At 69.8% G+C, this 22,930-nt stretch overlaps 1 protein-coding gene across 1 annotated transcript; it reads left to right on the top strand.

The window, feature by feature from the left end:
• Window positions 1-14,136: 14,136 nt before the first annotated feature.
• On the top strand, window positions 14,137-20,301 carry RHPN1 (rhophilin Rho GTPase binding protein 1). The gene is given in 15 exon segments (XM_037507422.2): window positions 14,137-14,211; window positions 15,517-15,635; window positions 16,079-16,204; window positions 16,315-16,390; window positions 16,824-16,901; window positions 17,132-17,256; window positions 17,337-17,503; window positions 17,705-17,898; window positions 18,159-18,429; window positions 18,432-18,473; window positions 18,569-18,763; window positions 18,895-18,971; window positions 19,172-19,318; window positions 19,416-19,577; window positions 19,765-20,301. Coding segments are annotated over 15 exon segments (2,103 nt in total). The 3' UTR covers window positions 20,014-20,301.
• Window positions 20,302-22,930: the final 2,629 nt, after the last annotated feature.

Genomic DNA, 22,930 nt, shown 5'->3' with positions numbered 1-22,930 from the left:
CGAACAGCCCGTGGAGACGCCAGGCCCCGGCCTCCGGGCGGCGTCAGAGAAGGGCCCGAGGCAGTGAGGTGGGCTGGCCTCTGCACAGGCCTCCGGCTCCACCTCCTTCCTTGGCGGCTCCCTGTGGGGGCCAGGAACAGGGGCTCCACAACTCCCTTGGGCCCTCCCTGCCCTATAGCCTCTCTCAGGCCCCCACCCCGCCTACAGGGCTGACTGGACCATGGCCGACAGGACTGTTGAGCGCACCTGGCTGGCCCACTCCATGGTTCCAGGCACCAGGGGTGAAAGGCAACTTGGTGCAGCCCCACTCTGCCCTGCCTTGAGGCCCACAAGCTGTTGTCCTCCCAGGCCCAGCCAGGACCAGCTTGCATGGGGTGGCAGGTGACTGGCACCCCGCTGCTGCCGCTCCCGCTGCTCGGGCGGCTTTCTGGTTGCAAGGGTGCGCGCCGGGAGCCCCGAGTCCCCAGAGAGCAGTAGCCGTGGCCGTGCTGTGGTCACGCGCCCCCCACTCACCAGCTCAGCACCACCTGCTGGGCCCTGGTACTCTCTACTCTGGGGGCACAGGAGGGGCCCTACTATGGTAAGGTGGGGAGTCGCTTGCCCCGGGTAGTCTCCAGCCTGCCTTAGGCAGGTGAGGTCTACGCCCAGAGTTGGCAGCGCATCCTGCTGGTGCCAGCATTGGAGCCAGGTGACCCTCAGGAGGCCCCATGGGATGGGGCACCCCTATACTCAGGCCAGCACCCTCCTCCGCTGAGCGGCACTGGGTGGAAGACTGAGTGATGTATATGGCGGCTGGGGTGGGGCTTGGCTTGTTTTCCAGGCGCCCCAAACCCGGTCCACCTGCCCACCCAGCCGGACCCTGCCTGGAGAGAGCCATGGCAATGGAGTGGGGGGAGCCCCTGCTTTCAGCTCCCCAAAGCTCTAGAACACTGTATTGCCGGAACACTTGGAGGGCAGCTTGGGCAGGTGTGAGGTTCCTGAGGGTGTGGTTGGAGTTTCCCCGCAGACACGCTCAGCCTGCCCTGCCCTCCTGCGCAGCCCTTACTGTCCCTCCTCCCTGGGCTGGGTGGCCTCCTGGCATAGGCGCCGCTGTGGACACGCGCGTGGACTCTTCCTGTGGCGTGGGGGGCTTGTTCTGTCGTCTCTTGGCCGAGGGTATGGCTGACAGACTTAAAATGCCGGCAGCCGAGGTGTGTGGCTTAATTCTCAGCCCAGGGGTCAAGACAGCGCTCCCCAGGGCCTGCCCTCCCCGACTGTCCCCCAGGGGACCGCACTGGCTGCCGGCTGGCCCTGCCGCTGGGGCCGGGCGCTCTGCCGGGCTTGCGGGGCCACAGCGCCCGGGGGAAGCCGCGCGCCTCGGCGTCCGGCCGGCTGGAGAGGGGCCGCCCGAGCCCCGCCTGCGCCCCGCCCGGCCGCGGCCTCCCCGCCCGGCGCCGGTGGGGTGCGGGGCCCCTCCGTGCTCTTCGCTGCGGAGGAAGCCGCTTCGCTTAAACCGGAGGAAACGCCAGGTCGCCCCACGCGCCTCCCGGCGGCGGGGACCGTCTGGGGGACCGCCCCGCCCGCGCCGGCTCCCCGGGGCTCCCCGCGGTCCCGTCGGGCCGCCCCCGCCCCCGCCCCCGCCCCGACGAGTCCCCGGGCCGCGGGGCCTGTTTCTCCTTTTCCGGCGCCTTTTTCATGTTCACGTTTTTGTCCAACAATTTTGTAACTGGCGGCAAATAACCCGGCCGCGCGCCCCCGGGGTCCGCGCGGCGGCGGCTGGGGCACCTGAGCGCGGCCCCCGGCCCGGCCCTCCCCGGCCCCGCGGGGCAGGAGCGCGGGCCTGGGCGGGCGCGGGGCCGCACCCCTCCCTCAGCGCCTCCGGGACCCGCGGCCCGGCCGGCGCCTGGGCTGAGCCCGGAGGCCCCAGGGCGGAGCCCGGAACCGCGGCCCCCGCGCGCGACGTGCCAGGAGCGCGCCGCGGCCTCCAGAGCAGCCGAGCCGCGCGCGCCGGCCTAGAGCGCCGCCGGAAGTGTGGGGCGGGGCAGCGGGGGCGGGGCGTCCGCGGCGGGCGGGGCCAGCGGGGGCGGGGCCAGCGGGGCCAGGCGGGGCCAGCGGGGCCAGGCGGGGCCAGGGCGGGGCCAGGGCGGGGCCAGGCGGGGGCCAGGCGGGGCCAGGCGGGGCCAGGCGGGGGCCAGGCGGGGGCAGGCGGGGCCAGGCGGGCCAGGCGGGCCACGAGGGGCCAGCGGGGGCGGGGCCAGGGGCCAGGCGGGGCAGGCGGGGCCAGGCGGGGGCCAGGCGGGGGCAGGCGGGGGCAGGCGGGGGCAGGCGGGGGCCAGGCGGGGCCAGGCGGGGCCAGGCGGGGGCAGGCGGGGGCCAGGCGGGGGCAGGCGGGGGCAGGCGGGGCCAGGCGGGGGCAGGCGGGGGCAGGCGGGGCCAGGCGGGGCCAGGCGGGGGCAGGCGGGGGCAGGCGGGGCCAGGCGGGGGCCAGGCGGGGCAGGCGGGGGCAGGCGGGGGCCAGGCGGGGCAGGCGGGGGCCAGGCGGGGCCAGGCGGGGGCAGGCGGGGCCAGGCGGGGGCAGGCGGGGCAGGCGGGGGCCAGGCGGGGCCAGGCGGGGGCAGTCGCGCTGTGGGCAGGGGCGCCTCCCCCGGGGGCGCCGCTCTTCGCCGGCGTCTGCCGTGAGCTGGGGCCGAGCGGCCTCCCGGCCCCGCCGCGCCGCGCCCCCTGCAGGGCCGGGACCCCCCCAGGCGCGGCGCCCGGCGGCCTCGGGGAAGGCGCGGGGTCGGCAGGCACGCGAGGAGGCGCCCGGTCCGCGACGGGCTCCGGGCTCCGGGCGGGGCCGCAGGCGTCCCCCAGGTGCCCCGCAGGCGTCCCGCAGGTGTCCCCCAGGTGTCCCCCAGGTGCCCCCCAGGTGTCCCGCAGGCGTCCCGCAGGCGTCCCCCAGGTGCCCCGCAGGCGTCCCGCAGGCGTCCCGCAGGTGTCCCCCAGGTGTCCCCCAGGTGCCCCGCAGGCGTCCCCCAGGTGCCCCGCAGGCGTCCCGCAGGCGTCCAGCAGGTGTCCCCCATGTGTCCCCCAGGTGCCCCGCAGGCGTCCCGCAGGCGTCCCGCAGGTGTCCCCCAGGCGTCCCGCAGGTGTCCCCCAGGTGTTCCCCCAGGCGTCCCGCAGGTGTCCCCCAGGTGCCCCGCAGGCGTCCCGCAGGTGTCCCCAGGCGTCCCGCAGGTGTCCCCCAGGTGTTCCCCAGGCGTCCCGCAGGCGTCCCCCAGGTGCCCCGCAGGCGTCCCGCAGGCGTCCCGCAGGTGTCCCCCAGGTGCCCCGCAGGCGTCCCCCAGGTGCCCTCCAGGTGTCCCGCAGGCGTCCAGCAGGTGTCCCCCATGTGTCCCCCAGGTGCCCCGCAGGCGTCCCGCAGGCGTCCCCCAGGTGTTCCCCCAGGCGTCCCGCAGGTGTCCCCCAGGTGCCCCGCAGGCGTCCCGCAGGTGTCCCCCAGGTGCCCCGCAGGCGTCCCGCAGGCGTCCCCAGGTGCCCCCCAGGTGTCCCGCAGGGCCACCGTCCCGGGCCTGAGGCTGCGCCCTCCCGCGCGGCCCCGGCGACCCCCGACATTGCGGACTTGGCCCGCCCGTGGCCTCCGGGGGGGGGGGCTCCGGGCGGGCGTGCGCTGTGGGCCGCCCCGGCACCCTCCGTGGCCGCTGGCGCCTCCCCGTCCCCCTGCAGCCCGCGGGCCTCCGGCGAGGGCCGCGCTTCCCGGCGGCCACCAGCCGGGGGGCCGCGCCGACGGCGGCTCCGGAGCCCCTGGGGGCCCCCTCCTCAGCCTGCCCGAGCGGGGCGGTGGGGCTGCCGGGCGGCCCGGGCGGATCTCGGGGCGCGCCAGCGCCCCAGCCTCGTTCTCGATTTTGTTCTTCCTGACCCGGCGGGCAGGAGCGCGCAGGGAAACCGCCGGGAAACCGCCGTCCCTTGTTCTTTTCTCCACACTTCAACATCCTGGTCCTTAAAGTTTTCAAGAAAATGTTTAAATCCATAGAAATTCCCCAACATGGGGCCTCCCCGGTGGCGCAGCGGGTTGGGCCCCGCCCCGTGAAGCCGTCTGCAGCCTCCGCAGCGCGGGTTCGATCCCTGCGGGCCAGGGGGACCCTCCCGTCTCCCCGCTGCTCCCCTCAGCAGTGCCTCTCGGTCCTTGTGCCTGCTCTGCTCCCCGCTCTGTCTCCAGTGCATTCTCTCACCCTCCTGCGCTCTGGCCTGTGCCCCAGCTCTTGTATAAATAAAATCTTAAAAGAAAAAAATATTTTTTTAATTTTTTTTTTTTTTTTTTGGTGGGACCCTCGCCGGAGGCCGGGGATGGAACTGGCCCTGCAGAGGCTTCAGGCCGCCTCGCAACCCAGCGCTCAACCGCTGCGCCACCAGGGGAGGCCCAAGAAAACAAAAAATCTTTCAAAAAAAAAAAGAAGTTCCCCAACATGCAGGGCTGCACTGAAGGTGCCGGGCCTGCAGGGGAGGCCAGCTGCTGCCATCTCTGCGCTGAGCGTGTGGGGCCACGTGGCCTGGCCGGGGTGCCCTCGGCCCCCAAGCGTTTCTTTCTGGCCAGTCTGTTTAGGCAGGACCTTGGTTTCTACGGCAGAAATGGGCCCCCTGGGTGCGGCCGCTCTGACACGCTCAGCTCTGCGGCCACCTGACCGCTGACTTCACCCCCACGCTCCCTGATGTTTTGTTCCCCGTGTTCCTCATTTCATCCCGGCAGGTGCACCTGTTCCTGGTGTTCTTCAAGGAGAAGGGCCCCCAGGCCTGGGCTCCCCGGGGCAGAGGCACCTGATGGACACTCACACAGGCGAGGGGCAGCCAGGCCCAGAGTGCCTGGGTTGGGGGTGCTGCCCAGTCCACCCCCTGGCTGGGCCCGGGAGGACAACAGCCTGTGGGCCTCGAGGCAGGGCAGGGTGGGGCTGCACCAAGTTGCCTTTCACCCCTGGTGCCTGGAACCATGAGTGGGCCAGCCAGGTGCACTCAGCAGTCCTGTCGGCCGTGGGACCGGCCAGGGTCCAGTCAGACCTGTAGGCGGGGGGCCCTGAGAGAGGCTATAGGGCAGGGAGGGTCCAAGGGGGCTCTGGGGCCCCTGTTCCTGGCCCCCACAGGGAGGCCCAGCAGGGGGCCCCCAAGGAAGGAGGTGGAGCCAGAGGCCTGTGCAGAGGCCAGCAGCGCCCACCCAGTGGGACAGCCAGAGCAGTGCCGCCCTGGCACTGGGCAGAGCTCGGGGTCTCGGCTCTTGGGGGCCCTGCACAGAGCTGTTGGCGCGGGAGCGCGGAAGGGAGCCGTGCAGGCCCTGGGGCTGCCCGGGCGCTGGACAGTGCGTCCCTCGTGCTGCAGCTGGGGCGCTGCCCTTTCTTCTGTCCCGCTGGGGCCAGTGCCCGAGCTTCCAGCTCCACCAAACCACAGGCCAGGGCTGGGGCCCCGGGGGCCTCGCCTCACCTCCTGGCGCTCAGTGCCCCAGCCCCCTCATTAGGGGGTCAGGGAAGCATCTGTGGCACGGCCCGCTGGAGTGCTGCTTTGCAGGGCACCCCTGCCCGGAGCCCAGGGCAGGTGTCCGACAGTCTGGGGTGTGGCCCACATGCAGCTGTGGGCAGCAGGCTCTGCCCTGCCTGCACCTGCCAGTGCCTGCAGGGAGCCAGGCTCCCTCCAGCGCTTGGGGCTCTGGCACAGCCCGCGCGCGCCTACTTTTGTCTGCCTTTGAGCCAGAGGCGCTGCTACCAGCTGCTTTGGCCCGAGTGCCCTCCGCAGCTCTCCCCGCCCCTGGCCGCGGCCCGTCCCCACGGTGCCCCCTGTAATGGAGGACGCTCTTGCTGGCCCACGCAGAGGCCTTTCAGCCCGGTGGGACGAGGGGCAGCATCCAGGACATGGCCCCTGGGAGTGCCGGGGCAGGACAAGCTGCAGTAGCGGGCGCTTTCCCCTGGGCACCTGCCCCTGCTTCACTCCAGCCAGGTGCCCGGGCTCCGGGGCAGCAGGCAGGGTGTGGGGTGCTGAGCCTGGGCTGCTCCCCAGCCCTTACCACGCCCGCACCCGGGTGCTGGAGCGTGGGCTGGACGCGGGTCTGCTGCACACTGGCTGCTGCGGTCGCCTCTGTCCCAGCCGCAGGGGGCACGCCACCTCGGCGCCACGCCTCCGAGGTCAGCGGCTTCATGTGTCTCAACTTGTTTGCGTCCCTCTCTCTTCCAGCCTCCGCGAGCGGCCTTCCCGGGTGGGCATCCGTCAGCAGCCGGGCGCCCCGGTGGGGGAGGCCGGGAGACAGGGAGCCCATGGAGACTGTACCAGGACCGTCCCAGAGGCCTCCCCGGGCACCGGGGCCCCTTGGCCTCGCTGAGCTAGAGGAAGCTGGACACGGGCCCAGAGGGCCCCCCGGGGGCCGGCTGTCCTGAGGACACCGGAGGGCAGTGTGGCCATGAGGACAGCGGGCCAGACGTCGCCCCGAAGGCAGGCTCGGCGGACAGTGTTGGGGGGCCCTGGAAGGGGCGGCCCTATCAGTGTGACACCTGCGAGAGCTGCGCACGGCGACCCCCACGGGCGTCTTTGACCATTGCCCCCGCGCCCACTGCTCGGCCGGTGGAGGCCACCAGCTGCTGGACTGTCCCCGGCGCCGCCGGAGGGGCTCCCGCCCAGCGAGCACGGAGCGGAGTCCACGCGGGGCGGTGCCTCCCGCGTGGTCCCTGCGGGGACGAGGACCCGGAGCCCGCCTGGGGGAGCGGCCACCAGGCCCTTCTCCGGGAAAGCGCGGTGCCCGGGGAGGGGCGGCAGGAGCAGCTGCAGCCACCCAAGCTGGGCCAGGGCGCCCCGAGGCTGGAGAAAGCCCCGAGCTAGCAGGGTGAGGAGGGGAGGCACGGGGGCCTGCGCAGGGTGAGGAGGGAGGTGCACGGGGGGCCTGCGGTGGGAGGGGCCATCCTCTCCAGCGGGCCTCCGGGGACAGGGGTCTGCCTCAGGCCATCCCCCCAGGGAGCCGGCTGCACAGGGTAGCCCTCCCCGGCACCCACCCACTCTGTACCCAGGAGGGGCCCAGGTGGTGGCCACTGCCTCACGTGGACCCCCACGCAGGCCTCTGCGCCCCCTGAGTTGGCCCCTGGGCCCCACAGACCCCAGCACTTCCCCGCCACCTCTCACCAGGCGCCCTCCCCGGACAGCGGGGCCTGTAACTAGAATTCAGGCCGGAGGCCAGAGGCCTCCCTGCTCACCCCGCTGCCCCCTCCTAACGGCTGGGGACTGCCGGCACCCCCCACCCTCCACTGATGACTGCCCGGCGCTGGCCCCAGGAGCCCCTGCAGAGGTCCTTGCCGGGTGCTGGCGCGGGCCCCCCAGGAATGGGGAGGACTCGAGGTGGGGCCACAGGTGCTCCCAGACACTTGCCCCATAGAGCCTGGGCCGACCTGGGGGGTCCTTGCCGCCCGCTGCGCCCCAAATGTCCAGGAGAGTGCCCAGCTGGGCAGCCACTGTGCCAAACTCAGGACAGTGACCAGCCCTCGCCGGAGGCCAGCGGGCGGCCCTTCCCCCCCACAGGCGCTCCCCCGGGCTCCAGGGCATCGTGGGCTTTGGGTGCCATGGAGGCCCCCACGGGGCAGCGGGAGGGACCACAGGGGCCTGTCCTGGCCCCGACGGCCGGGGGACTGCTGGCCGCCGCTCCGGGAGCCTGGTGCGCCAGGGCTCCCAGGTGGTGAACGACACTCAGGACCCCGAAATTGTTGATGGCGTTTGCCAGCGGTCCACGCCTCTCGCGCCGTGGCCTCCTGGGCCGCCCCCGCCTGGCGCAGCTGCTACCCGTTCCGAGGCCCGGCAGCTGGTCTCCGCCCCCGTGGACGCTGCTCGAGGTGCCTCTCCCTCCCTCCCTCCCCAGGGCCTCCTCCACCCTGTCCCGGAAGACACATGGAAACAAAGCCTCAGCGCAGGGCATGACCCCAGGGCCCGTGTCCCACCAGGCCCCCGAGGGGGGAGAGGCTGGACCCGCGGAGCCGGGCATCTCCCTGTTGGCCCAGCCAGCCGTCTCCCCGGCCCCACGGCGCTGCGCGGCCCCGCCCCAGGCAAGCAGCGACCATCCGGCCTCCAGGTTTCCTCAGCTGCTGCCCAGGCCTGGGCGGGAGCCCGGGCTCTGACACCTGCTGCAGGCGGCCCTTCAGGGACGGAGAAAGGCCCTTTGCTGCCTGGTGGCCCCTCCAGCTGCTGCCCGTCTCGCTGCCTTTGCACCCCAAAATTCACCTCCTCACCCCCTGTTCTCTTTTTCCCTTCCTTTTAAAGTTGTCCTTGCTGTGGCCAGGCCAGCCGGAGCTTCTGTGAGTGCCCCCTGCGCCCACCCCACCACACACGGGCAGGCGCTTGCCCAGGTGCCCCTGGAGGCTGCTCCTGCCCTGCTTCTACCCTCGCCCTGCAGCCAGGACATGGGAGCCGGACACGCGCCTGCCCCGCCCTCCGCATTTGGGCTCCGGCCGGCCTCCCTGCGGGGGAGAGGAGAGCTGGCCGGGGCTGGCAGCAGGGGCGGCGCGGGGTGAGGGAAGGGGGGGGGAGCGCCGCAGGCGGCCCAGGCTCCAGGCCCTCCAGGCCGGCGAGGGCTCTGGGGGCAGCAGCGGCCCGTGATGCCCCAAGCCCGCCGAGGCCCTGCAGAGCTGAGCCGCCAGGTGGCGAGTGCGGGCATGCACGCGCCGTCTCCCCGCTGGCTGCCATCTGTTCGTCCAGGCAAGCTGTGAGGTGAGAGGGAAGTGCCGCAGCCGCCTTGCGGCCGCCTGCCCACACCACCTGCTTCCAGATGCCGAGAGCCGCATGCGGGGTTCTTCACAGCAGCACTATTTATAGTACCCCAAACTGTAAACACCCCAATATCCTTCCACAGCGGAATGGGTGGGCCTTGGCTTAGGCGGTGGGAGCGCGGTGCAGCCCGGCACGTGCCCCCTGCTGCGCGGCGTCCGAGGCTGGGGCCCGTGACACACAGCGCCACCCGCCTGGCCGCAGCACCAGGTCGGACACGAACCCGCCGCGAGGATGGGAGTGTTTCCTTCCAGCTCAGACAGTCGCTGTGGCCGGAGCCGCTCGCTGCAGGCTGTGCCGGGGCGCTGCAGAGGACTCGAGGCGAGGCCGCGCCGGAGCAGGCCCGGCCAGGGCGCCCGCAGGACTGCCGGCGTTAAAGGGGGGATGTGGACACAGTCATAAACAACCTCGCGGGATCGCGAAGGCAGGTGGGGAGGATACTGCTAAGAGCCAAGCAACCCCCGAGATCCCCAGCAAACCCCATCAGCAGCGCAGCGGCACGGAACTCGTCTCCCTCCCGGTGCTCAGAAAGAACCCGCGTGACGGGCACCCTGACCTCGGGCTTCCAGCGGGCAGAGCGGCGACGGCCAGTTTCTGTTGTTTAATCCACCTGCTTTGGTCGATTGCAGCAGCAGCCCCCAAAACTATGCAATAGGCAAAAGCACGCCGAGGCAGTGGGAGCGACGGGCCTACCGTGGGAGGTGGGCGAGGGAGGGGTGCCGAGGCCTGGAGGGAGGTGCGCTCGGGTGGGGCGGCCGGGGCGGCTTCCCAGAGGAATGTGACGAGGGTGGGCCCTGAAGAAGGAGGGCAGGCTGGTCAGGCGGAGGAGTACGAGCCATTGGCACTCAAGACCGGCCAAACGTGGAAGAAAGAGGACACGAGACGTAAGACACGGCAGCGTGTGAGCCGGGTGAGGCTCAAGTCCCTCCGCGTGGCTGAAGCAGAGGGGGCGTGTGGAGTCCGGAGGAGGCAGGAGACACGGAACCAACGCTAGAAATGCAGAGCGCGGGAAAGGTCGTCGGGCACCGTGGGTATGACCGTGGCTTCCGTGGGAACCAGATCATTTTAAGTGCTGATTCTTCAAATATTAAAAAACAAATCCTGTTTAAATTCCTAGGACGATACGTTCCCTATGCAAGATGGAATTGAAGTCCGTAAATTACAGAAATGTTTTTCATGCTACTCATAAGGTTCACATTTTACAGAGAACCAGAACCAAAAATGGTGCATATTTTATACTCTTGAAAAGGAATAAACTCTCCTGATTCACCTAGAACAATCTGCAGGTCGGCTCTAAGAGCACTGGCTCTAGAGTCACTGCACCTGGCGCCAGGGCCTCGCCCTCCACGCTGCTAGCTGGGCAGCCCAGAGCAGACCCGCAGCAACTCATTTGCCTGTCTGTGATTTAGAAAGAATACTAGCTCCCTCCTTCTAGGGTTACTAAAATGATTAAATAAGATGCCAGTAAAATACCTGCATCCGTTTCCTAACGCTGTGTAGACAGGTGATGTGCAGCTTACTACACGCCTAACGGAGAGGTAAACATATTTTCCCTCGCAGCTCCGGAAGCCCACAGCTGAAGAGGCTCGCTGAGTAAAAGCAGGGTGTCAGCAGGGATGTGTCCCTTTCTGGAAACTCTGGAAAGAATCCATCTCCTTATCCTTTTCAGTTTCTAGAAATTGTCCATATTCTTGGCTTAAACGCTCGCTCCCATTGAAACGGATCAAACCAATTCTGAGCAGATAAAACCAGTTCTGCCAGAGAAAACCTGTTCTGCCTGCTCTCACCATTTAGGGTTTGCTGTTCTGAAATAGATGTTTCAAAAGAAGCTTACATACTGACATCTTCAGTTTTGTAGGATAACTTCCAATATTATTAAAGTGAAATTTTTGTGCCCATAACTTGATTGTTAACCATGATTTGATTGCTAAAAAAGAGGACTGTGCCTTTTGTATCTCAATAAAGTATTGTATCTCAAGTGGAAAAAAATTGTTGAAATATTTGATAAATAAGATGTAAATTTTTGACAGCTTCCTGTACCTGGGCATTGTGTTCACTATCGTGGTGGCACAGTAAGGCTCCCCTCCAGCAAGATGTCTATGCTTTATTCCCAGAATCCTTGAATTATTACTTCAAAAGGTAAAAAGGTGCTTTGCACATGTGATAGAGATTAAAGTCCTTAAAAAGGGAGTGTCTTTCCCAGTAGGAGTCAGGCAGCATTAGGAGGACTCAACCTGCTATAGTTGACTTTGAGCTTAGTTTGATCCATCCGGAAAAAAAAAAAAAGATAAAAGATAAAAAAGAAACAACAAATGTTGATGAGGATGCGGTAGGAAAAAAAAACAAAACCCCTCTAAGCTATCTCCCAAACAAGCAAGAAAAAACTTGTCATGAGGTGGACAATTTATCCGAGGTGCTTAAGGTTTAAGCAATTAGCCAAAAGAGCTCATGAAAAAAAAAATCCAGTAGCTAATTTAATATGGAAATGTAGAGTCAGCCAGTTCTGACTGGATCAGACCAGCTCAAACCAATTCTGAATGGCTCAAACTGGTTCTGACCAGCTCAGACCAGATCTAACCAGTTCAGACTGGTTTGAACTCATTCAGACCGATTCAAGCTGTGCTCAGACTGGATTATTGTCCAGTCCAAAAACGCTCATACCAGATCAAGCTGGTTCAGGCCAGCACAGATCAACCAGTTCAGAGTGCCTCAGACAGGATCAGACTGGCTCAAACCGGTTCATACCAGCTGTGTAACCTTGGTTCTGACTGGATCTAACCAGTTCAGACCTGACTGTAACCAGTCTGACTGGTTCTGACCAGCTCAGCATCTAACTGGCTCAGACCAGTTCTGACTGGCTCATACCAGTTCTGATGGCTCATACTGGTTCTGGCCAGCTCAAACCGGTTCAGACCAACTGGTTCTGACTGGATCTAACTGGCTCAGACCAGTTCTGACTGGCTCAGACTGGCTGTAACTGGTTCTGATGGGATCTGACTGGTTCAGACCTGATCAGGCTGATTCAAACCAGATTAAACTGGTTCTGTTTTAAAACTTTTTCATTTCTGAGAATAGGTTTGAGCCTACCAGAACTCCATTGAATCGGTCAGAACATATTTGAATGTGATTAGACCACTCTGACCCAGCCAGAACAGGCCAGACAGCCAGAAAAGGCTCGATCCAAGTTTTAGCCAGTCAGCTTTATTTGGTCACAACTGGTCTGAAATGGTTTTTATATTTTTCTCCGGTCAGAACCAGTTTTATCTGGTTTGGGCCAGTTTTATCTGATCAGAACTGGTTTGAACCTGCTTTCCAGTCGCAACTGTTTTGATTCTTTTTAACTACTGAGACTGGACCAAACCGGTTCTGACCAGTTCTGACTGGATGTTAAACTCTACACTGCCTTATTAAATAGCTACTGGATTTTTTTTTTTTTAATTATACAAGAGCTGGGGTATAGGCCAGAGGCGCAGGAAGGTGAGAGAATTCACCAGAGACAGAGTGGGGAGCAGAACAGGAGGACTGACTGAAAAACACTGCTGAGGGGAGCAGCGGGGAGACAGGAGAGTCTGCCGCGCCATGTGGAAATCTCCCTGGCCAGGATCTGAACCCGCCCTGCAGAGGCTGCGGACAGCTTCACAGCACTGCACTCAACCCGCCGCGCCGCCGGGGAGACCCACTGCTGGATTTTTAAATGAGCTCTTTGGGTGTGCCTGCCCCGTTTCCTTAGGCGACTTGAAAATCACAGGCAGTGGCGGTGACAGGGGGTAGAGCCACCTCCCTCCCCAGGCTGAGCCCAGCCTAGGTCAGAGGGGTGCACTGCCACGGGCCACCTGGGATTTATCAACTTTGTTCTTTCCCCCAAATCTTTCAGCTTTTCCCCCTGTAAGTGCTGTCACTTTCCATCTAGTGATTTCCTTCTACTTTCCTCCGATCTGGATAATTTATTTCCTATACATATTTTTAGCAATAAACTCTCCTCGGGTTACAGAGCTCCCTCTGGTTATATTCCATACATTTTCCATAACGTTATTTACCTTCGTGCTATTTTTCAGGTGATGGGAGTTTGTGTTTGAACTTGTTTGAAATTCAAACCTTACTTAAAACTGTCTCTTCACTTCTACATGGTTGTATGATTTTGGAGATCTTGTCAATTTCTAGACATCCCAATTTTAAGAAGCGGGCTTTGGGATGGCCTTGCAGCAGGGGTGTAGCTCCCCACTCTGCAAAGCCCTGGCGCCTGGGCCCCCTCGTCACCCACAGCCCCTCCACAACGCCCGAGGCTCGTGAGCTGTCCTCCACCGAACGCACGCCCCTGACCTGCCTTCTCTGCCTCTGGGATTTTATTTCAATCGAGCCTTACCTGCTGACTCGCTCTGGGGACCGGGAGGCTTCAGACTCTTCCTCAGCCCTCCCCTGCCCGCTCTGACAGGCACCCTTACTGTGTCTTGGGGTCACCAAGCTGGGCCAGTGGGGCCTGCCATCCCTGACCCACAGGAGGCTCAGCGTGCCGGCCACCCGCTGCCTCCTCCCTGGCCCCCGGCCACATGGTCTCGGTCCTTTGCTGCAGGAGCAGAGCAGCCCAGGGGCCCAGCTGAGGTCGGGGTGCAGGGGCGGGCCGGCCAGGCTGAGCGGAGGGGGTCAGGACAGAGGGCCCCAGGGCAGCCGCGGCCTGGCCGTGTGGGGGGCCCAGGGAAGGCGAGCGGGCCCAGGGGCACCTCGGGGCGGCAGGACCGGGCCAGGAGGAGGCCGCGCCCGGCGGCCCTGCAGGCTCGGGCACATGGACGCAGGTCCGCAGAGGGCAGCTGGAGGCCGCGCTCCGCAGGCGGGTCCTGCGGGCGCTCCCGCGGCGGGGCGTGCCAGGCGGCGGCCGGGGGCAGGCGGCGGGCGCCCACCGGGGAGAGCGGGCCTTGCTCCCGCCGCGCCGGCCGGGCCGCGGGGCCGCCGAACAGCCCGCGGCGAGCGCGGGGCGGCGCGGGGCGCAGTCGCGGGGCCGCCCCGGCTGCTGGGGGCGCGGGGCCGGCGGTCCGGGCTCGCGGCTCGCGGGGTCGACGCGCCGCCTTGTTCTTCCCTTCCCCCCCACCCTTCGCCGCACGCCAAGCGGCCGTCTCGGCGCATGCGCAGGGCGCGCCCCCGCGGGCGCCCGCCGGGCCGGCCGGTTGCCAGGGGCGACCGAGTCCCCGCGGCTCCGCCGGCGGCGGGGGCGGGGCGGGCTCCTCGGGGCCCGCCTCTCGCGCGCGCGGGTTGGCCAGCGCTGCTGTCCGTCGGGGCCGCCGCCGCCGCCGATTGGGCAGCAACAGGTGCCGCGCGCTGTCTCGGCGCCGCGCCCCCGGCCGCCCCGGGGCCCGCGCCCGGCGGGGCCCGCGCCCTGGAGGCTGCGCGCCCGAGCGGCGGGCGGCCATGACCCCCGAGGAGGGCGGCCGGGCCGCCGGCCGGGAGGGTGCGCCGCCGCGGGCGGTCGGCGGCGACGGCAAGGTGGGTGCGGCCTCCAGGCGGGGCGGGGAGCCCCGAGGGGTCCCGGACCCCGCCCCTGCCGCCGCCTGCCCGGCCGCTCCGGGTGCGCCGCGCGCGTCGGGACCCCGGGCCGCTCGCTGCCCCGTCGCCTGCCGAGGGGCCCGCCGGGCTCACCGCTGCGGAGACTGAGGCTCTGCGGAGCAGGGGCGCCCGCGCGGGCTCCCCTCTTGTTTGTGGGGTCCCATGGGGGGGCGGAGCCCGGCTCGCGCCGCCCCGCCGAGGGAGGGGCAGGTCGAGCCCAGTGCTTCGCCCCCGGCCCTCCCCCGCCGGTCCGCGACGGCCGGGCCCCGGGCCCAGCGCTCGGGTGTTCCTGGCGCCTGTGGTTCCCCCTCGCTTTTCTCGGGGCTGCTCAGCCTGCCTGGGGCACAGCCCTGCGCGCGGGGGCTCCCCCCGGCTGGCGCTGCAGCGCCCGGGGCCGGGACAGGGGTGGAGGACCCGCCGCGGGCCTTGTCCTTTTTGGAGCCTCCGCCGGGTCCTGCGTCCCTGACCCCGGACTCCCGACTGCTGCAGCGATGCCTGGGGTGGAGGGGCGCCGCTGTGGCTGTCCCGGGCTTGCTGGCAGGCAGTTGGCACGGTTTGCACCCACATCCCCAGGGACCCTCAGTCCAGGGAGTGAGAGAGCCACTCTTGCCCCTGCCCCTCCCCGGCCACTCCCTCGGAGGGCGGCTGCTCACCCTCCCTGGAGAGGCTTCCGTGTGGGGGGCCCTTGTCCAGGGGAGGAGGCGGAGGCCGGGGGACGTGGCTGCAGGGACTTGGCAGCTGCACTGCCATGCACTGGTGCGGGGAGGCTGGCCCTGCCCGCTGAGGCCTTCCTTGCAGGTGGGCAGCGGCTGTGAGGAGCCTGTGGCCCAGCTTTTTGACCTTGGCCTGGGGTCTCCCCCTGGGACGGGGCAGCATCTCTCTGGGGTGACCCAGCAGTCAGAGAATCTGCACCTCTGAGGAGGGGCTGGGCACCCCGGGCAGGGAGGCGGTGTGCTGGTGGGCGAGCTGGCTGCCGGTGTCACCCCCTCCCGGCCGGGCAGATCCCGGCCCACGGGACTGGCCCGCCTTCTCTCGGGTCTCACCTCCACACCTGCCGCCTCCTTCCTGGCCTGAGTGTCCCCAGCCGCCTGCCCACCACCGCCTGCTGTGTGGTCTCAGGTCCAGCGGTCACCAGGCCCTCCCTGCTCCCCGCACGGCCTCCACCCCTCCCCTTGGTCCAGGGCCACCCAGCCCCAGGGCTCTGCCCTGAGCGCCAGGCGAGACAGGGCCCATCCATCCCCACAGGACTGTGACCTCCTGGCGCGGACGCCTTCGCTGGGTCCCGTGCAGAGCCTCAGGGCCCAGATCCACCAGCAGATCAACAAGGAGCTGCGCATCCGGGCGGGTGCTGAGAACCTCTACAGGTGGGCCCGGCAGGGGGCGTGGACAGGGCCAGGTGCATGAGCAGCAGAGCGTCCCCAGGAGGCGCCATCCCAGCTGAGCTCAGCGGGGCGGGCGTCCCCAGCACCCTGGCCATGAGCACAGACCCCCACCCCGCGCCTCCACAGCCCCTCCTGGTGAGGCCTGTGCGCCAGGACAGGGCTCCGCGGGGCCTACAGAGTCCCCCTGGCCTTCCTGGGGACCCACTGGCCCCTCCATCAGGCCCAAATGCATGCAAAAGGCCAGAGCGCGGCCCCCGTCCATCTGGTCGCTGTGGAGGGCAGTGGCCGAGGGCGCCAGGACACCTGCAACTCAGGCGCTCTGCGGGCCTGGGCCAGTGGCTCCAGAGCTCAGGCAGCTGGGGCGGCGGGAAGCCAGGCCCTCCGTCCCCCTGCCTGTGGCCTTCACCACAGCCCGGTCCCCCCAGAGCCACCAGCAATGCCCGCGTCAGGGAGACGGTGGCCCAGGAGCTGCGCTACGTCAACTGCAGCCTGCAGCTGCTGAAGGAGGAGCTGGAAGAGCTGGGCCGCGAGGACGGGCCCCCGCCCCAGGGGTGTGTGAGGAAGGCCGGGCCAGCGGCCCCGGGCACGCGGAGGAGGCCGGCCTGGGCGGGTGGACCCCAGGGCCACTGGACGCAGCCTGACCAGGCACTTCTGGTTCCAGTGAAGGCGCCGCCGTCCCCATGATCCCCCTGGGGCTGAAGGAGACCAGGGAGCTGGACTGGTCCACGCCCCTGAGAGTGAGTGTTCGGTGCGTCCTGCCACGAAGCGGGGGTTGGCACTTGGCAGCTCTAGTTTGGCCATTTCGTTGAAGAGACGAGGAAACTGAGGCTGCGAGGAAGGAAGGGCCTGATCTGGGGCCCTCCTGGCTGAAGGGGATTCTGGGGGTGGGCTTTGGAGAGGCGCCCCGGGATGGATGTGAGCACTGGCTGCCCTACTGGGCCCCCGAGACGGTGACAGCCTCGACTCTCACTCAGGTCCTGCTGGCTGGGGTGCCGCCTCCCACTGAGGCTGCGCGGGGGCCCTGGCAGGGCCTGGTGAGCAGCCGAAGGGCCAAGGGGGCTGGAGCAGGGACAGCGTGGGGCCCCCCAGCCCTTCTCAGGGCCAGGGCCTTCCCCCTCAGACCCCCTCTGGGGGAGACACCAGAGAAAGCCAGCACCTGCCCCCCATCAGGAGCTGATCTCGGGGCACTTCGGAGAAGACGGCGCCTCCTACGAGGCAGAAATCAGGGAGCTGGCTGAGCTGCGGCAGGTGGGCCCTCCTGCCCCCCCCCCGGGAGATGGGCCACCCCAGCTCCCCCGACTGCCAGCCACCCACACCCCCTCCCCAGGGCCCCGGCTGTCCCTCCCTGCACCCTTCAGCCTCCTGGGGCAGCGGGCGGGGCCCACCCGGCCCAGGGGAGGCTGCCCCACGCTGGGCTCCCGGGGTGGGAGGGCCGCGGGTGGGCGGGCCAGTGGGGCCCAGCAGCTCCTGCGCCGCAGGCCATGCAGACCCCCAGCCGGAGCGAGGGGGGCCTGCGGCTGCTCTCCACCTACTACACCCAGCTGAGCTTCCTGGACGCCCGCTTCGCCGCCCCCAGCAGGAGCCTCGGGCTGCGCTTCCACTGGTACGCGGGCCGCCCTGGCCACCCCCCGGCGGGGCCATCCCCGGGGCGAGGCGGCCCCAGCCCAGCTGCTGCACCCGCAGGTACGACTCGCTCACCGGGCTCCCGGCTCAGCAGCAGGCTCTGGCCTTCGAGAAGGGCAGCGTGCTCTTCAACATCGGCGCCCTGCACACCCAGATCGCCGCCCGCCAGGACCGCTCCAGCCCCGCGGGCGCCCGCCGAGCCGCAGAGGCCTTTCAGCAGGCGGCAGGTGGGGCCCGCCCTGAGCCCCGCTCCAGAGCCCCAGGCCCCGCCCCGGCGCAGGGTGCACCAGCTGCGTGGGCCTTGCTCCTAGGGACCCCTTCCCTGGGACAGGCGGGATGCTCGGGGTGCTGGGCCCTCTGGGGGAAGGGTGCCGCCTGAGGGGGAGGGGAGGCAGCCGCCCCAGTGATGCGCTGCGCCCTCCCGGCAGGAGCCTTCGGCCTCCTGAGGGACAACTTCTCCCACGCGCCGAGCCCGGACATGAGCCCCGCCTGGCTGGCCTTGCTGGAGCGGCTGATGTTGGCCCAGGCCCAGGAGTGCGTCTTCGAGGGCCTGGTGCTGTCCGCCCCCGCGGACCCCCACGATGGCCCGGCCCAGCTGCGCCTGGCTCAGGAGGCCGCCCAGGTGAGGGCAGCGCCCCTGTCCTAGGAGAGGCCCTTAGAGCATCTGGGGCCACGTGTACCCACTGGCCACGCATGGTGGGCAAGGCCCTCGCGTGGGGCTGGGGTGCAGGGGGCAGGGAGGCGCGCCTGGGGAGGACGGGAGCCTTGCTGTTTCGCCCATGGGTCCCTGTGGGGCGGGCAGGACCCTTGGCGAGGAAGGGCCGAGGCGGAGTTGCCGGGGAGCCCTCCCGAGGCCCACCGTCCTCCCCGCGGCGCCCGCAGGTGGCAGCCGACTACGGCCTTGTGCACCAGACCATGGCCCAGGGGCCCGTGCGCGACCACGCGCCCCCGTCCTGGACCACCCTGGCGCTCGTCAAGGCCGAGTACTTCCGCGCCCTGGCCCACTACCACACGGCCCTGGCCCTGTGTGACGGCGCCGGCGAGTGCCCTCTCGGCGGGCTGGGCCTCGCCGCCCTCCCTGACCCCGCAGTGGCCGAGGCAGAGCTCCCGCTGCAGCAGGTCTTCCTCGGGGCCCCCGCCAGTCCACGGCCCCGCACCCCACGCTGCCGCAGGAGCCCGAGGAGCGCAGGAGGCTGGGTGAGGCGGGGGTGCGTGGCCGGTCGGGGAGGCCCAAGCAGGGCCGGGCAGCGCGGGAGCCACGAGGATGCCCACGTGACGCCGCGTCCCCGCAGGCAAGGCCCACCTGCGGCGCGCAGTCCTGGGCCAGGAGGAGGCCTGTCGGCTGCACGCCGCGGGCCGGGCCCTGCGCAGGGTGGACCCGCTGCAGGCCGTGCTGGCCCAGGCGCTGCGGCGCGCACTGACCAAGCACGCAGAGTTGGACCGCGAGGACGACTTCTCAGAGGCCCCCGAAGCCCCCGACATCCAGCGTGAGCAGCTGCGGCGCGCCCCACCCAGGCACTCCCCTCCCCCCAAGCCCCCCCTCCCGCGGACTGCGCCCCTCGGGGCTCTGGGGGCAGAGCAGGCCCAGCCCTGCCCTCCGTCACCTTCTCGCTTTCAGCAAAAACCCACCAGAGGCCGGCGGTCAGGACCCCCAGCTTCTCCCAGGCAAAGGCGGCCGACATCTTCCACCGGCTGGTGGGCGACCCCCCCCCAGCCTCCCCCCAGCCTGCTGCCCCCTCAGCTCAGCTGAGCCCCCCCTCCCACCAAGCCCATGTGTACCCCACAATGGCTTCTGTCCCGGGACGCAGACTGACCTGACGGGGGGAGAGGGGGTGTTATTCCCAGTGCTGCAGCCCAGCCAGGCCTCTGACCTCTGACCTCTGGCCTCTTCCCAGGGGCCGCTCTCCCTGTTCTCAGCCAAGAACCGGTGGCGGCTGGTGGGGCCCGTCCACGTGGCTCGAGGGGAGGGCGGCTTTGGCTTCACCCTGCGGGGAGACGCCCCGGTGCTCATCGCGGCGGTTGCCCCCGGAGGCCCGGCTGCGGTACGCAAGCCCCCTGGCGGGCCAGGGCCACTGCGCGGCGGGGGCGGGGCCATGGCCAGGGTGGGGTGCCCCGGAGGACCTGTCCGTGTGTCCGCAGGTGGCCGGCCTGCAGCGGGGAGACTACATCGTGGCGCTGGATGGGCAGCCGTGCAAGTGGTGGAGACACGCGGAGGTGGTGGCCCGGCTGAGGGCCGCGGGCGCCGAGGGCGTGAGCCTGCAGGTGGCCACGCTGCTGTCCAGCGCCGAGCCGCCCTGCAGGGTGAGTCCCGCCCGGGCTGAGCTGCCCACAGGCCGCCTGCGCACCGTCCTCCGCAGCCCTGCCCACGGGGGAACCTGGCCCAGGTTGCAGCCCTCAGCCAGAGTGGCCAGCAGCAAGCTGGCAAGAGCGCCCCTCTCCTCACCCCCTGGCCGGCCAGCAGCACTGACCACTCCCTCTCTCTGTCCAGCTGCAGGGGGACCGCCGGCCAGCCCTTGGGAGGCTCCTGAGGAGCCAGAAGGGGTGCACCTGGGCCCCGCCCACACCTGCACAACCCGGCACTGGGCCCCTGCTCGGCTGGGGCCACAAGGCCAGGAGGGGCAAGAGCCAGGAGAGGGGTCCCCTGCCCCACAGCCCGAGTGGGGGCTCCCCTGGGGCCCCCCACACCAGGGCCCCATGTGCTCCGGAGGCTAGGATTGGGCCCCCGTGCTCTGCCTGACCCGGAGGACCCCAGGCCGCCTTGCCGCCCGCCCAGGGCCGTGGGGGTGCCTCTGGGCCACTGCCGCACGGGGGTCCCCCTCACCCCCGACACACGGCTGAGACTCCAGACCAGGTGGCTGGTCCCTGCAGGGGCAGCTCCTGGTTTGGGGAGCGCCCGGGCCGTCAGCCTAGCGGGGAGGGGCTGGGGACCCGGGTCCCTGCAGCAGGCTCTGAGGCCCTTCAGCTGGGGCGCCCCCTCCCTCCCGAGATGCACCTGCTGTCCACACCCTGCCCCAGGACCGGCGCTGCCCCCGCAGGCCTCTGCCGGCTAGCGCGGCCCGCCGCCCCAGGGGGCCCAGCGCCCTGCTCGCTGGGGGACCCGCCGGGCCCAGCCGGGCCGCTCGCCGGCCCCTCCCCGCCCCACACGCCCGCGTGGGGGCACCGGCGCGCCCGCCCTGGAGTCCCCTCGGCGCCGCCCGGCCGGGCGAGAGCGCCCCGACTCCGCCGCGGCTGCCGCGTGCCCGGAGGGGAGCGGGGGGGCGCGCCCGGGCGGGGAGCGTGGGGGGGGGGTCGGCCGCGCTGGGTCCCGCGGCCTCGAGCCCAGCCAGGGGGCAGCCGCCGGCCGCTGAGCGCGGCGGGCGGGTCCTCGGGCGGGCGCGGGAGGGGCGGGCCGGGCGGGAAGAGCCAGGAAGGCCCCGTGGGGCCGAGTCCCCCGCGCTCTGGGGCGTCGGCCCCGCCCCGCCCGCGGGGTCCCCCAGCAGAGCCGCCCGCGGGACCCGCCCCTCCTGCCACCTCCCTCCTGCTTTCCGGGGTGGGCCCTGGAGTCGGGGTGCAGGGGGTGCGGGACCACTTGGGCAGAGTGCACCCTTCCCCAAGTGGGCGCCCCACCCAGCGCTGCCTCGGAGCCGGGGAGGCCAGGTGGGCGCCCCGCTCCCAGGATGCCGCTCCGCAGAGCCCGCCAAGGTCACCTGGCGCTCTAACCTGGTCAATAAAAGTGCATCAGAAAGGCCAGCACCTGCTCACCCGCCCACAGGGGCCGTCTGTGGGGGGCCACGGCGCCCCGCACCTGCCGCCGGCTCCCGTGCGTTGGGGGACAGGCGCCGTCTCCGTTAGCTGGGGGGCTCCCCAAAGACGGCGCCTCCCGCTGCAGCCCCAGCCCCCAGGGCCCTGCAACCCGGCGCTGTCCTGTCCCCGCCCACCAGCCCCCCACTGCCGCGCCAGCGCGCTGGAAGCCCCGCGCCCCACGCCCGTGTCGGGAGCCCCACAGCGGCGTTCTCGCGACGGCCTGTGAAGTGGGGTCACGGGCACGCGGGGCGCATCAAAGCAGGCAGCCACAGTGGGGTCGGGGCTCCCCAGAGATGCGAGCTGGGCTCTGGCCCAGGGGCAGGGCGGGTCGGCGGGGCGCCCCCTCTCCGGCCGGGGAGAAGGCGCAGAGCGAGGGCCTGGGCGCGGCCGCTGTCCCCGCCCGCCCGGGAGGCCGACGTGGCAGCGGCCAGTCTAGACCCTGTGCCCGGGCGCCCCGGCCGCGACGCCGCGGAGAGGCCCCAACCCTGTGCGGCGGGCAGCGCGGGGCGGGGATAGGGGCGGCTCTCCGGGGGCCCCGCGGTGAGGCTGGGCGGGCGGGGGGCGCGCGGGGCCGACACCAGCTGCCCGAGCGGAGGGCCTGGCGAGGAGGGGCCGCGGCAGCGCGCCCGGGGTCAGCCAGCGCGGGGCTTTCTGCTTCTCCAGCAAAACCGCGCGGGGAGCGGGGCGCTTTCGCCTCGGTCAGCAGCGCCAGATGCTGACGGAGCCCAGCGCCGGGCGTGGGGGGCGGCCCTCGGGCCCCCTGCCGCCTCCCAACTCTCTCCTCGTGCTCCCTCCCCGCACCCCCCTCACCCCACCCGGCCCCTCCTGACAGCCTGAGTCTCCCCTGTTCTCCACAGCCACCCAACCCCCCACGCGTGGACCCCGGCCCCTGGGCAGCAGGGGCGCCGGGCCCACCATCAGAGAGGGGCTGGCAGCAGCGGGGGTACAGGGGAGGCCCGACAGGGGGCCTGGCCGCGCGGCAGGGCAGCCTGCAGACCGGAGTTCAGGCTGCCGGGCCTCAGAATCTGGAGGACGGGCATTCAAGACCCGGGGGTGCCTGCCCTGAGCAGCCGGGACTCGCCACTGGCCGAGGACCTGCCCCTTTGAGGCCCGGGGTGGCTGGCGTGGGCGCGGCACCCCGCTGTCCCAGCAGCGCTGACCCCGGAGGCCGGGGCAGCAGGGCCGGTCCTCAGTCCCCGCCAGGCGGCCGGGCTCCCAGGCCGGGGTAGAGGGCGCCCCCCGAGAGGCCCGTCCTGCCCGCCCGACTGGTGGGCTCCCCTCCCGGCTGTGGCGGGCCTCCGTGGGCCGCTGCCGCCTGCAGATCCAGCAGGGGCCGTGGGGGAGGCCGGGGAATCCGGATTCCAACCCGAGATCCGTAATTTAAGGGTCTGCAAAGACCCTTTTTCCAAACCAGGGCAGTTCCCAGATGGACTTATCTCGGGGGCCACCACGGAGACCCCAGGCCTTCCCCCAGGTTCAGCGGAGGGTCTTGCTGAGGCCCTGCCTGGGGAGGTGCGCCCGCCCCCCCGCCCCGCGTCTGCTCTCCGGGCGTGGCTCTGGGGACCGGGCTCCTCCCAGGGGCTCAGAACCGCTTCTCCCGCCTAGCAGGGCCCCCCACACACCCCCAGGGCCTCCCGGGGGGGGCACCTCACCTCCACTCTCACTAGCCCGGTGCCCACACTCAGCTGGGGCCGGTGCCCCGTGGGGTGGGGGTCGGCATGATGCAGCGGCCTGGGAGCCGCTGGGTCCCGGGAGGGGCGGGGGTGTGGTCCGCTGCTGTGGACGCTTCCAGCCCGGAGGCTCGGGGGAGACCGAGGCTGATGGGGCCCGGACGGGGCGTCCCTGGGGCTGGGACCACCAGGCCCAGGGGT

This window comes from Talpa occidentalis, unplaced genomic scaffold (assembly GCF_014898055.3).
Source record: "Talpa occidentalis isolate TD23 unplaced genomic scaffold, MPIMG_talOcc4v2.1, whole genome shotgun sequence".
Lineage (NCBI taxonomy): Eukaryota > Metazoa > Chordata > Mammalia > Eulipotyphla > Talpidae > Talpa > Talpa occidentalis.
Note: the sequence above shows the minus strand (reverse complement) of the source record. Positions and strands in the feature narration are given on the sequence as shown.